We start from the raw sequence: 13,734 nt of genomic DNA on the forward strand, positions 1-13,734 counted from the left end.
ACAATGAGCACACTTCCAATGTCCTCACATGACCACACTACTGGTGACCACATTTGCAACCCTTTGAATGAACTGCAGCAGCATTTTATTAGAGTTTGTTTGTGGACTTTTGCGTGAGCGGACAGTGAACATCAGCGTTACCGAAGTGCCACAGGCGGCGGCATCGTTCATCACATCTGTCTCCCTGGTCTCTCACCACTCACTTCCTCATGTAACCTGCAGCCCCATCTGTGGAGCCTCGAGCTGTTTTGAAGTTCATGACAGGACACACAGATTCATATCAGTCTGATGCCACACGGCCGGTGTCCACTCTGGTGCGCTCTCTTCTTGGAAAGCGGAAAGACTTCTTTTTTCTGGACTCTCCTTTTGTTCTCTTTTAAGCACAGACAGCTGGACATTGTAGTGATAGCAGCTGCACTCAAGAATCTATTTCCAGGGTTGCCTCTATTAATAGCCCAGACAAGGCACTGGAGTGTGGTTTATATTCAGCTCAGTGGAGGACGACACTGAGCTGAAGTCTGCTCCCACCTCATGTGAAATCTGGTTAATAATTATCAGTTTAAACACATAAAGTGAGCTTGTTAATGCACAGTCACATCCTACAATCTAACATCAGGAGCTTTTGGTTCCGGGGGCCCGGATAAAATTAGACCAGCAGTGAGAGTGTTTTTAGATTATCACAGGGCTGCTGGGCCTCAGATGTCCTCACGATTCGCCTCTGGATTTTCTTTCTTCCACCACTGTTGTTGACTTCTGTTTAGATGGTCACGCTCAAGACTCAACAGCAGTTAGTGTAATCACCGTACGCGTGTGTGTCATCCATCTTGGAGCTGATGAGAGCGACGACAGACCCGACCAGGTCGGACCTCTAATCCGGCTCTGGACTGTCAACGCGCTGAGATGAAACACATCTCCTGTCTCGTGTGTGTGTGTGTGTATGGACGGGTTCTTTAGGTATCATTTTGTCTGTGTTTATGCCTCGTCTGAGCGAACCTGGTTGTGATTTACTTCTATGAGGAGTCAAAGACCAACATTAGAGACAGGCTGGTAAAGTGCTTTGAATCACAGGCCATGTAAGGACAGTCACACATGCTAGTCATCGTGGGTTGTTTATGAAAAACTCTGAGTAGTGTGATGTATAACAGAGGTTCACTGAGTTCTTGACTCCACTAGGTTTCCTCATACAAAGCTAACACCATAGAGCCAGCCATGGTGGATGTTCTATACCTTCATCCTCGATCATTTTTGGGTCTCACACAAAGGCGTCTTTAGTGTAAAGCTGTCTGTCATGACTGTCTATGGGGTCAGACCCCATTGCCGAATTGTTGCAAGCTGACAGAAGAAGAGAGTAGGTTTAACAATATTTATTAGCGATTACACAGGAATTCAAAAGATGAAAAGGTACGCAGAACCAAGGGCGGCGATACCAGAACACGGAACGGGAAATACCCTCAAGCGCAGGGGAAAAAACCTGAAACAGAAAAGAGGCGAATTATAAATCATGCCTAACTAACGGGAAGAACACAAACACACAAAGTAAACTCATGAGGCCAAATAACTGAAAGTGCTTGGTGGTGGTTCTACACTCACACACAAGGATATAACTAGGACGAGAGAAAAGCAAAAGGTGAGTTATACAGAGGACTCACAAACAAACAAATGGAAAGAAGCGGGAAAGCAGAAAACACGGCGAAGAGAACCAACTAAGGAGGTGGTAGAAAGAAGATCGAGCACACACGGAATTTAGAAATGTACAACAGGAGCACGAGAGAACGGAGGGTCGAGAGAGTGTTTACTGCGAGGATGCAAAGCAACCATCTGGCAGCGCAGACTAGAACCCAGGTGTAGGAATCAGTGGAGTCTGATCAGCGGAATGGGATCCAGCTGCACTGCTGTGAAGCTGAGGAGAAACAATGAAACACACACAAACACAGGAAATAACCAAATAAAAAGCACAAGAGAGACGCGGAACATAACACTATGAGTACCTGTGGTGATCAATGTCAGGGTCATGGTTAGCCACCAGTGCTGGGACTACTCTAGCATTCACAGCTGGCCCTTAGAACAAACAGTAGGTCCGTTTGTTTGGATAACGCAGTGGTCATAATGATGTTGCCCCCTAACATGTCTTACATTTTTCTTCTCCTCTGAGACAAAATAGTAGAGTGGGTTGATGAACAGTTGTCGTCTTGTCCAAAGATAGTGTCGCTGTTTATCTCAGCTGGACAAATGTTCTGACATACTTGTTGAACGTTCCCGGCGTGTTTCTCTCATTAAAACCTCCCGCCGCTATCTCTCCATGTCAGCAGTCGCCTCCCTCCCTTCAGACTGTTTTCACAAGCAGCCGACCTCAGCGTTTCTCTCGCCCAATCAGAAGCGACCGGCGCATGACCTCATAACTGCGATATGGAGGAGCCGGTTTAGCGGGCCGGCGTGGTTTGATGATTCAGCGGCGGTCACATCCCTGTTGACCCAGTGGAACGTTCGGTAATGATGAGGTTGTGCTGACCGTCTCTCCCACATCTCCCCCGACCGCTAAAGACATGGAAACACAAACATTATGACGTGGGGAGTGGAGTAGGGCAGATAGATTGGACCGCAGGCGTTGAAGAGTCACGAGTCATCTTTAGCGCCAATAACATGTTTTGGACGGATGAGGGGAAGAGTGAATGATGTATTTATAGCTGTGGACAATTCCTCTGGAAATGTTATGGTCATTCAAGGTCATTAAAAGAACTGCAAATGTTGACCATAAGTTTAATTGTAATGATTGTTTTCATGTTTATTTCTCATTTTTAGTTATAATATTTACATTTCTTGCATAATTTTTTAGCTTCGTATGTTTATGGACCAGAGTACCTAATGCCAGCACATTGCCTGGTGCCAGAATTGAACCAGCAACCTTCTTGTTGTAAGGCTGACCAGCGTATTTACTAACTAACAATCCTCCAGTTTGTTTCACTTCTGTTGAAAACAGCTGTGAAGGCAGGAAGTAGTGATGGCGAGTTATAAATGAGAGATGGATTCTGGGGTTTGCGGATGAATCTAAAGTAGGACAGGGGGCTCCCTGCACCAGGACGGGGGTTTGTGTGGTTTCGTGCTCTCCATGCTGGAATGCAGCCTCAAAAACTCCACCAGACTGTGTCACTATCCAGATATACAACATTAAACATCTTCAGGTTCAAACTCTTTCATCAGCTCCACTACATGCATCCAGTGGCTTAATGCTTCACGACTTTATTTTGGGGTTTCTCCTCGTCCACGACCGCAGACTCCAGACCATTCCGGATTTCCACTCGTCTCTTTAGATGAGCACCAGTGAAGCTTTTATGGGGGGATTGAGGGGAGCAGATCCCACTGGCAACTCAGTGGATTTGGAGTTTCCATAATGTTCTTTGTGTTAAACTGGTCATCTATTATAGTGTTGTGAGCATATGATGAGATCCAGTCCGCTCACACGGGCCTATCCCTGTTCCTACTGTTACACATATTCATCTTAGTTAGCATATATCATTTCTATTCATCATTCTTTTTTATATTCTACATTTATACTTCCTTTAATTCATATATTATTATGTTGTTAATTACTATATATTTGCAACATTGTTTTGTATTATCTGTTTTTTTTTAAATCTTATTATTCTTGTCTGTCTATTCAAATATTTTCTCTATATTTAAATTTAATCTTGTGTTTTAAAGTTATTTGGTCGTAATTATTTTCTCTTGGTCTTGTTGTAGCCCTTTTTCATCCATGTTCTTTAGCTTGGGTTTCTGGACGTTGTTCTTCTTACATAGTATGATTCTTGTTCTTAAATGCTGTGATATGGTTCTGCATCTTCTTCTTGCCCTAGTTCTTCTAATCTTATTTCTTCTTATTTTTTATGTCTCTTTTGTTGATCTCGGCCGTCATGTTGTTTTCCTTGTTGAACTTATTCTTCTTCTCTGTCTTTTGTTTTTCTTGTTTTTGTTCCTGTTCCTGATTTTGTTTTTCTTCTTAGTCTTCTTCTTCTTTTCCTACTGTCTCCAATCCTGTTCTTTTGTTTCAGTTCTTCTTCTTCTCTTGTCTTATTCCTCTACTTGTTCTTTGTTTTGTTCTTGTTCTGTGTCTAGTTAGTGTAACTTTATCCGTATTACTGTGTGTCTTGCCACTGGTCAGTTTGCCTTTCATGTTCCTCTAGTTCTTGTGATGTCAGTAGCCTGTACATCAGGTCTGGTTTGACTCCTAACCATGCTGCGGTATCATTTATTTTGGACTCTGTGACAGTTGGGATTAAACATTGCACACAAAAGCCACAAGAGAAGAGTGATCTCTCTTTTCGGCTCTGTAATTGCAGACTGTCGATTTTAAGTTCGGATCTAGTTTGTGTAGTCCAGATTATTGGACCTGCTTTGAGCTCTGATTTAGCTCCTTTATATGCAGGTCGGCTCGGTCGGGCTTTGGTCCTAAATGACTTCTGCTCGCTCAGCACATCACACACTGGGTACAGTGAAAACAAAACTCCGCCAGTGTCAACACCGCTCTTTGTTCCGGCCGCTCACTCCCGCCTCTCGTGGCGATCCAGTCCTCTCCAGCGTGGGTCAGAACATGGCGGGTATATTAAGAAACCCGAGGACTCGCTTGTGCCGCCTTTTTCACGAGCGTGTCATTATAACAGTGTGATTTACGTGCCTCTCCTTGCTGGCTGCCACCCGGCCTGTGGCTTTGCGGCTTGGAGGGAGTCAAACTTGTTACGATTATTTTTAGAGAACCAGTCGTCACTTTATGACCCTGGTGTCGAGTTCCCACCATAGAAAACGCCAGTTAGTCATTTTGGGAGGCTGAATGAAACAAAGTCCAGAAAGTGTTTTCTGTCATCAAGAAACTAGCTCAGACCAGGTCCACACATAGACACTGGCCTTGTGTCTTCTGGACTTTGGTCACATTAGCTTAGCGTCTGGGACTGGCAGATAAAGCCAGGATTAGCTAGCAAAGGCACTCAGCTCAGTCGGTTTTTGGCGATCTGTGACTGAAGCTCATTCATTTAGCGACAAGGGATTGGGTTTGGTTGCATACCCACCTTTCTGTTTCCTCTCTCTGAGCCACCTGCTATACTACATACACAACTCGGGGGCACCTGGCGGTCTCAAGTAAAGAACCTGAAGAGCTGTAGTTTTGGTGGCAAAATGGTGACCTACGTTGGGTTTGATGGCTGTTTATGATCTCTCAAAAAAGAGCCAACAAGATGGGCCTGTCGACAAAAACAGCTAGCTAATTCCAGCGCATGGTTTCGGTAGCAATGATCTCCTAGAATGTTTTATCTCAAATGTCCCTCATGGTTCTGACCCTGGCCTACACGTGTTTTGAGGGTGTGGTGGGTGGTATGCGTGTGGACATCTAAGAACCGTGATGGATGTGTTGCTCTGATGTTGTGTTGCTTCTGACACACAAGGTTTTGTGATGTTGAAGTACGTAAATACACACTTGTGTAGCTGAATCCCAAGTAGCCGTTCTCCATCTCCCTAAATTAAAGATGCAGCGGTTCCTGAATCATTGATAAGTTCCACTCGTTTTCTGGGCTCTCGTAATAACCGGGTATCAATTTACTATTTCCCAACTTGTGGTCCCAACTCCACCACACCAAGACACTTCTTCGTCTCCGCAGCCAAACTATTAACTTACTCAGTGGGATATTAAATGTATTCACCGCAGCGACACACGTCTTGTTTTTAAGGAGCAAGAAGGAATCAGCTCTCTTGTGAGTCTGGATATCAGAGACAGGGAAGTCCTGCCAAAACCAACGCTGATGTCCTCTCCTGTAACTGATGTTCAGACATGTGTCTGTTGGTCAGTGGAGATGCACAAACACGTCCTGTGTGGTTGGACGTAGAGCTCTAGTAGTATCAGGATTCTCGCCAAGCCATATAGACCAGTTTCTGTCATTTATGCCTGGGTGGAAGTCATTCTAACCAAACCTTGTCATTCGTGTTGTTAGTTTTGGGTTTGTCTTTTGGCTCTGCTCTTTCTTCAACCTGACTCAGAGCCATCATGACTGTGCCAATCCTTTGCTTCCGTCCGTCCTCACCTGGATCAGGGGCTAATTCCAATACTGTTGTGGGCTTCATGAAGCTGCTTGTAAAGTATAGGATTGGATTAGATTGTCTACAGCCAACAACAGACTCTAAAACAAACATGGCAACTGTGGAAGAACTATTTACCTCTAGTGTTGAAGAAGGCAGTTGCAGTGAGGCCGTTACATATATCGCGACTGGAAGACGGAGAATTTCCGCATTTGATAGCTATGTTTCGGATATTAACAGCAACACTGCCCCCGATGGTTTCCAGTGGTACAGCTCTGTTTGCTCTGTATCCGTGAAGGCAGAGCGCGGACAGAAATTGTTGTCCATATCCAGAACGTTGAGCATAAATGAGCTTTTATTGTAACAGATACGAGCCGCTGAAGTGACTTTATTAAGCCCTTCTTCCCCCTCAAGACGTGTTGCGTACACCACAGTCTCTTTAAGTCATAACTGCTGTGAGATACTTTGACATGAATGTGTAAAAATCTAATTAGGCTCCTTTTTTATCGTCGCTAACCGCCGGGTCAAAAGTGTAAGTGGTTTGCAGCGGCCAGAAAAATGGGTTTCCGCCAAAATCCCGGGGCTTTTTATTTGCTCTTGGAAACGCTGAAGGCTTTAAACTAGCAATTTGACTTCACATGCGCTTCATTTGAAGGAGTTCCATATTGCTCTTGGATAACAACCAGTTCCATTCACTGTAAGACTTCAAACAAGGAGTCGCATGCTTCATCGAAGTGACGAAATAATCTCTGAAATATTTTGGTGATAAAAAATGACGACGTGATTGACAGCTGCCCGCGTCATATATGAAGTTATTAATCACGCTCGATCGGACGCAGTGTGTGTGTGTGTGTGTGTGTGTGTGTGTGTGTGTGTGTGTGTGTGTGTGTGTGTCTCAGCATCCAAAACCACATGTGAGCAGAGAGGAATGCAGTCGACCACCGGTTTGTGGTTTGTGTTTTCAGGGGGGCCAGCAGACTCCTTGACTCAGAGAGCGCTGCAAGGGATGGAATTGTGGGCGGGGGGTCGACTTTCGGGAACATGAGTGCAGGGTCGAGCGTGAATCAGAGAAAATGTTTGAATTAGAAAGTGGCGTGAAGAAGTGGAGGTCAGTGAAAGCAGCGTGTGGAATTAAACATATACTGTCTACAAACACAATGTATAGCTACGGAGATGGAAGTGAGTCTGTGACCCAATCTGAACTATATTCTCTGCAACACTGAGGGCCACATCGCATTATCTAGCACTGCTAGCTTCCAGCTCTCTCAGATGGTCTATGTTCCTTTTTCTGCCTTCAAGCCTTTTTCACGCTGACACTTTCGGTATCAGTAACCGTCGTCAACCCTCCAAACATGAGAAGGATTTGCCTAGAAAGATAAGGACTGAGGCAGATCTGGTGTCGACTGACTGATGGGTTCTGGCTGGCAGTGATTTTGGTGGCTGGACAGAGTCTGAAATTTACTAGTTTGGGGATGTGTTACAGCTACACGAACACACCTGCTGGAAACCTGGGCTCAGTCTCAGATGTGTCTTCATGTTGGCGGTGTGGTGATGAAATGGAGTGCACCCAGCTCGCTTGTCTCGGGTGTGTCACAACCTGCTCAGTGACATGGATTAATTCTGTTCCACGTTTGACAGAGGCTTCACATGAGCTACATCAGACCTGGGCAAAGTGCGGCCTGGGGGCCATATACGGCCCGGTGCCTGTATTTTTGTGGCCCGTTTGACGTCAGACTAAAACTGTAACTAGTATATCTTAATTTTACTGCCTTCTTTTGTTCTTTCTCTTTTAGTCACCACCACCACTTCAGCAGTAAATATAGCATGTTCTTGTTTTAAGACTTACATTTTCTTCTTTTCATTGGGCATTTTTGTTTTTCTTGTTCCTAAAAATACATTGAAGTATTACTGAAAATATATTTTAAAATAAATTGTCTTTCATCTTGAACAACTAGTCCATAATTGCTTTATATTGAAATTAAGTGGACAGAAAATGAAATATTTCAATAGGTTTCATGGCATATTTACACTTCTTAATATCCTAACTTACACTTCATCTTCGTAGGTTGATTTTGTCCTTGTTACTGAAGTATATATTTGGGATATTTTCCCATCATGTTTTGTAGTCATCGCTGTCTTTCTTTCGATGATGGCCCCTCACAACTCTTATAGTTTTTCATGTGGCCCTTTAGGAGATTTAATTGCCCACCTCTGAGCTTCACCATCACAGGGGTTATAGAGGTGTAAAGTACGGGAGTCCATCCTACTGGAGATCAAGACCTAGCAACCTAAAATGGGGAGTTTTTCCTCTTTTAGCTCCTTAAAAATTGTGTTCAGGGTCCGCCACAGTTCCGACCTGCCCCTGACTTGAAGCCACAACAATTTCACGCAATAAAAATTCTGATTCTCGTTCTTCTCTTTTCTTCCATGTCAAGTCCCAAAGAAGTTAGTCCAGGAGCAGGGCTCCAGACCACCGGCGTACTCCCCTCCACCCAGCGCCCATGACCCTAACATAGTGGGAGACAGCCCTCCACAGGGGACCCCAGTCAAGAGACCAGACGCTGTTCCAGGTGAGCGAAGGAGACGCACACACACTTGCTTGAACACACAGCCCCTTGCCGAGAGGTTCTGGCCCGGGGAGGCCTCCCAGGCATCATCGCAGACCATAACTCACATCTCAAATCCTAACTGTATTTATATATAATGTCACACAAGTTCAACTGCTTCCATATGTCCTCCCGCTGAGCCGCAGGTCCGCAGCTTAACAACCATCTGTCCTGGAATACTCCAACCATCGCTCTTATATGTGACCGCAGTTTTAAGGAGCGAACAATGAGGAGGCGCCAGTGAGGAGGAGCGCTCAACAAAGCTTGTATTCATGAAGTTTGGTGGCCTCTGTCCAGCGCACTAATTGCTCCACGCAGCTACCGGCGCTGCTGATTAGCAGCGGAGACAAGAGAATGAAGAGATGAGAGGGTGAACGCATGAATGGTTCCGCTTCCTTCCCCAGGAAAAACCTGTTTCTCATTGGAGATGTGGTGTCAGAGGACATGCGGGTTCAAGTAGCATTTCCTGGATGCTCCCTTTGTGTCAGTGCAGAACAGGGTTTCAGCTCTTATTTGTGGATTCACTCCTTAGGGAGAGAAAAAAGGCATCCTTCTGGCACTTGGAGTGGAGCGCCTTCTTACTCTTATGCCTACTCAACGTTTGTATTTACCTCACATGACTCATGCTGGATCATTTTTCATGGCTCCCCCGCGTCGTCTTTTTTTTCCACCGACCTTCCCAGGGATCGCTTGTTTTCCACGGAATCTTATTTTCACAGTCATGACTTTGTGTTCTCTCTTATTTTACGACCCGTTCCTCCACAATAGCCGAGGTGCCCTCTCATAAACGCTGCTGGCTCGCGTGTCAACTGTAAACACACTCTTGATGCTGGACCAGCATGAGAAGACGAAGGGCCGTCATTGGTTCCACTGTAATCACATGATGCTTCCTGCTGTTGCTTTCGTTTCCTCCATGCATCACACGTTATTGCTTATGATATAATGGACTATGGAGTCTATGGTTTGAACTGGATGACCTTCATGGTGAATTCTGAGTGCCGCTATAGAGCAGACTGTTTTGACGAAGTCCCTTAATATGACGTAAAAAGTTTAGAATTATGCAACAAATAATGATAATGCACTTTATTTCTTTTTCTTTTGTATTTCTTTATTTCCACTTCCAAAAAAGAGAAAATTAAGTTTAGTGATATTTGGAGGTGAACTAGTCTGAGTAGTAAAATGTGTGCAAAACACAATTGATAGTTAGTTGTCTGAAACTTTTTCCAGTTTCATAGTTTCACACTGACCCTGTGAGGGCTGCAGAAATACAGTCCCGGGGCAGCATATGGCCCCCGGGCCCTGCCTTGGAGACCACATGAAGCCTTGGCGGCCCTTCTCACTGGAACGTTTGCTACGTCAGTCAAGCTTACAGTGACAGTGGAAGTCGAGTCCAATGATAGCAACAGCTACTCATCTGCCCTCAACCTGAGGGAGGAACATCTGCTGCTGTTTCGGAAAACATTTTGCTTCCAGAGTGGCCATGTGGCTCTACGCTTCCCTGATGGCCTGAGTCAGCACGACCGAGTCGGAGGAGGAAGCGCCGTTATCCAGTAAATCAGCAGAGTTTCGCTGTATCTCTTTGTGCGATCAGGTTATTTATAAACCTGTTTCCTACCAAGTAATCTGAAAAACATGTTCCTGACTCACCGGTCTGCTCTTCAGACAAAACACCAGACTTACTGTAAATGAGTAAACCAGTGTCTTTGTCATGCCTCTGCAGTTCTGGTAAATCTCTCTCTCAACTGCTTCGTAGAACCACACTCTTCCTGTCTCTGGCTGAAGGTTGTGGCCACCGAACCAGAGAATAGGAGGCGAACATGGGCTGACTTTCGCCGACTCTGTTAGCTCCCACTGACTTCGTTGTCTGGAGAGATTTTTGTTGGAAGAATATCATTTGTTTCTTTATCAGACCGCAACCTAAAAACTCGGTGGCGCTCAGGTAGCAGGCCTGGGGGTGCAGATCTGATCTTACTTGTCCATCTCATCTACAGTTTTAGGAGGAAGTGGGAGAGACGATTTTACATCCAGTAGACCTCCATGCCAAAAAGCTTTTTTGTGGACCACAAAAGTTTTACAAAAGTAAAAAATGACTTGGTATTTTCACTTTTTAGATTACAAATGTTGTAATGTGAGTAAATAAATAAAATTATAAAGGAAAAACATCCTTAATACTGAAGAAATGAAAGTACTTTAAGAGGTAGCAAAGGACTAGTATTATTAAATTATGATTCAAATTCTTGACCTGATCAGTGACCCTTTTTTGTTCTTGTCACTCAAGTTCTGCTTTTTTAGTTATTTAATTCAATCTATTTTTTTCGTTGGATAAAAGGTGAGTAGATAAGTATAATTTCTCAACCAAAGAATCGGAAGTGTGCCATCTAGTAGCGAAACGGGGCCTAACGCTGAAGGTGAAGCGTAGCGGAAAGTAACAAGTAAAGCTCTGTTGTGTGGTTTTATCATAACTGCTACTTTATTTGTTGACTCAGCAGACAGGAAACGGATCCGAGAGACGAACCCGGAAGAGGAGAAAGCCCAAGAGCCCGGCAGAGGAGGTGTGACCCCCCCACGGGTCCCAGACATGAACCCCATCATCAACACCACCACCAGCTCCAACATGCCGCTTATCAGCAACGCTCTGGCTGCGTACACCTACATATCAGGTACAAGGAGCCACACACGGAACTGTTGGACTGGTGTGGTGATCCAGTGACTCGGGTCGAATCATGGAGTGATCTTAGAGCTTTTTTTTTTCTTCCTGCTGTACCAGGTCACCCCGAGAGGGCGGCGCTGTTCTTCGTTTGCGGCGTCTGTCTGGGCCTCTTCCTCACCCTCTTCGCTCTGGTGGTCCAGATCTCCTGTCGCACCGACTGTCCACCCCGACAGCGCCCCCCAACCAAGAAGCGCCCGCGCCCGGCCGACTCCTCCTCCGATTCCAGCGACTCAGACTCGGACTGGGACACCACGTCAGACCTGTCGGCGCGGCGGCACCGCCGCTTCGAGCGCACGCTCAACATGAACGTGTTCACATCGGCGGAGGAGCTGGAGCGAGCGCAGCGGCTGGAGGAGCGGGAGCGGATCATCAGGGAGATCTGGATGAACGGGCAGCCGGACATTCCCGGGACGCGGAGCCTGAATCGGTATTACTGAAGTTGACTTGATGTTGGAAGGACCAGCGGCGGAACACTCATGGGGTTTTAACTGAGGGGGACTTCCTCGGTGCTGCGCACGAAATAAGCTCCTGTCTGCATAAGCTGACCTCTGAGTGCTGGGTGGCGCTGACCCACTCCAGGGACCTGTCATAAGAGGGGCGACCCGCTTCACTGGGCCGACAGAGACTTCCATGATGACTGAAGAACCGAGCCCTGCTGGGTCCACGGCAGCTGCAAACACTCCGGAAGGACGACGTGAGACAATCTATTCCTGAAACCAAAAGTCTGGATGAATTCATCTCAACACTTTATGAAATATATTTTATTATATTTAATAGTTTATTGATGTTCTTTGTTTGTTGTTGTTCCTGACATGGATTATTATGAGATATTTTTATACTTGGCGAAGGTTGTCTGGCGCCTCAGGGATGCAATCCTAGTGTTTCCATGTCTGGTTGATGTACTTGCTTCCTAAGGAGGGCTGTCCGTCACTCGCCCGCTCCAGCTGCGCAGGTGTGCCGCCATCTTGGATCCGTCATGGTCCCCGAACATTCCCCAGCTAGATAGGAGCGCACTTTAAATAAAAGAAGTTTGACATCAGAGTGCGACAAAGAAACGTTCTCGTCTTCCCAAGACCCCAACTTCCACTCACTCGTGAACAAGACACTGTTTACCAGCAGTGATTTATGACTTCAACCTCCTCATATTTCTGATGTTTCCCTTGAAGAATTGTGCTTTTAATGACTATTATTAACCACCCACATCAACAGACAAGTGTCAAGAGTTTATTTTTCTGGATCATCATTTGGTGCTTCGCTCTTGATTTTAGAGACAAAGTTGTGTCTTTTTTTTAATAGATAAACACATTAACTTATATGTTCCACCACATTTTTTTATATCAAAAATGCACATTTTTCAGTCGTTACTTGTAATAGGAAATTTAAATTATTCAATTAAGATGCTGCTCTTTGACTGACATTCATCATCATTTAAGATTGTTAGAATGTTTTAGATTGCATCTAGTTATAGAAATCATTCGCCCTGGAATCAGGAGGATCAGCTCCTCTCAGTCAGACACCATGGTTCTCAGTCAAAAAGGTGTGACAGGTCGTGTCTACATTGGAGGTGAGTGTCGTGGAGTCTTGTTCGTGAGTGAGGGAATGATGGAGCGTCTGGTGAAGAAAGAGCTGAGCCGAAACACAAAGCTCTCAGAGAAGCTGAGGGGAAGGGAAGGGAAGGGTTTGGGGCCCCTGGGCAGAGGCCTCAGGACAGAGCCAGGACTCACTGGAGAGGTGATGAAACAACTCAGTATCACTAGGCTTCTCACCAGAGGCAATCCATCAACATTTTGAGATCACTACGATGGGCAACAAGATGGCGGCGTTGGTCGCACACGCTCTTGTTAGCAGCTATGTCAGCATTTTAAGAAAAGTAATAAAAACATCCAAGAGCCTCGAAGAGGTCAAGATTTTTTTTTTTTAACTATTGTTTTTGAGACAGTAATTCACAGTGCAGTGCCTTGTATTGCTACAGTGTCAAGAATGCAGCTATTATTAGTGAACGAGAGTCAGACTTTTTGCACCTCTGGTCTAGTAGTTACACAGATATTAAGCCACGCTCATGGAATCAGTCACGTGACCCCTCACTGCTACAGACGCTGACTCCACCATATAAGCTACGTCCCACCCAGCTCATGTCCAAATGCTATGATAGGTGAAAGGGTGGTGTTTTTAAGAGTGAAAGAGTGAGCACGGGGTTGTTCAAATCAACAGAGTCAACGCTCTTGTTGTTGTGTGCGTGTGTGAGTTGGAATGGAATGAAATTGTGCCGATGGATGATGGAAGTCAGAGCAGGACGGCTCCTGTGTTTGGAATAAACTGTGTTCAAAAATCATTTGTTGTTGTTGTTGTTGTTCCTCTTCT

The 13,734-nt window shown here is 45.3% G+C and overlaps 1 protein-coding gene and 1 long non-coding RNA gene across 5 annotated transcripts in view; one reads left to right on the forward strand and one right to left on the reverse strand.

Moving 5' to 3' along the window:
- The window catches only part of LOC128768010 (protein eva-1 homolog A), a 62,992-nt gene extending 49,308 nt beyond the window's left edge, over window positions 1-13,684 (forward strand). For 2 of the 4 annotated variants that reach the window (XM_053880502.1, XM_053880505.1), the window contains 3 exons: window positions 8,493-8,627; window positions 11,150-11,323; window positions 11,431-13,684. In XM_053880502.1, the coding sequence (XP_053736477.1) occupies window positions 8,493-8,627; window positions 11,150-11,323; window positions 11,431-11,810 (689 nt within the window). In that variant the 3' untranslated portion in view covers window positions 11,811-13,684. The remainder of the gene's footprint in view (window positions 1-8,492; window positions 8,628-11,149; window positions 11,324-11,430) is intronic. The other 2 variants (XM_053880503.1, XM_053880504.1) reach the window with 1 other exon arrangement.
- LOC128768012 (uncharacterized) lies at window positions 1,372-2,640 on the reverse strand. Its single transcript, XR_008416212.1, has 4 exons — window positions 2,134-2,640; window positions 1,989-2,058; window positions 1,797-1,900; window positions 1,372-1,471 (listed from the first exon to the last, which is right to left on the reverse strand). It is a non-coding gene; the product is annotated as an uncharacterized LOC128768012 (long non-coding RNA).
- Window positions 13,685-13,734: the final 50 nt, after the last annotated feature.

The sequence above is a fragment of the Synchiropus splendidus genome, chromosome 12 (assembly GCF_027744825.2).
Source record: "Synchiropus splendidus isolate RoL2022-P1 chromosome 12, RoL_Sspl_1.0, whole genome shotgun sequence".
NCBI lineage: Eukaryota > Metazoa > Chordata > Actinopteri > Syngnathiformes > Callionymidae > Synchiropus > Synchiropus splendidus.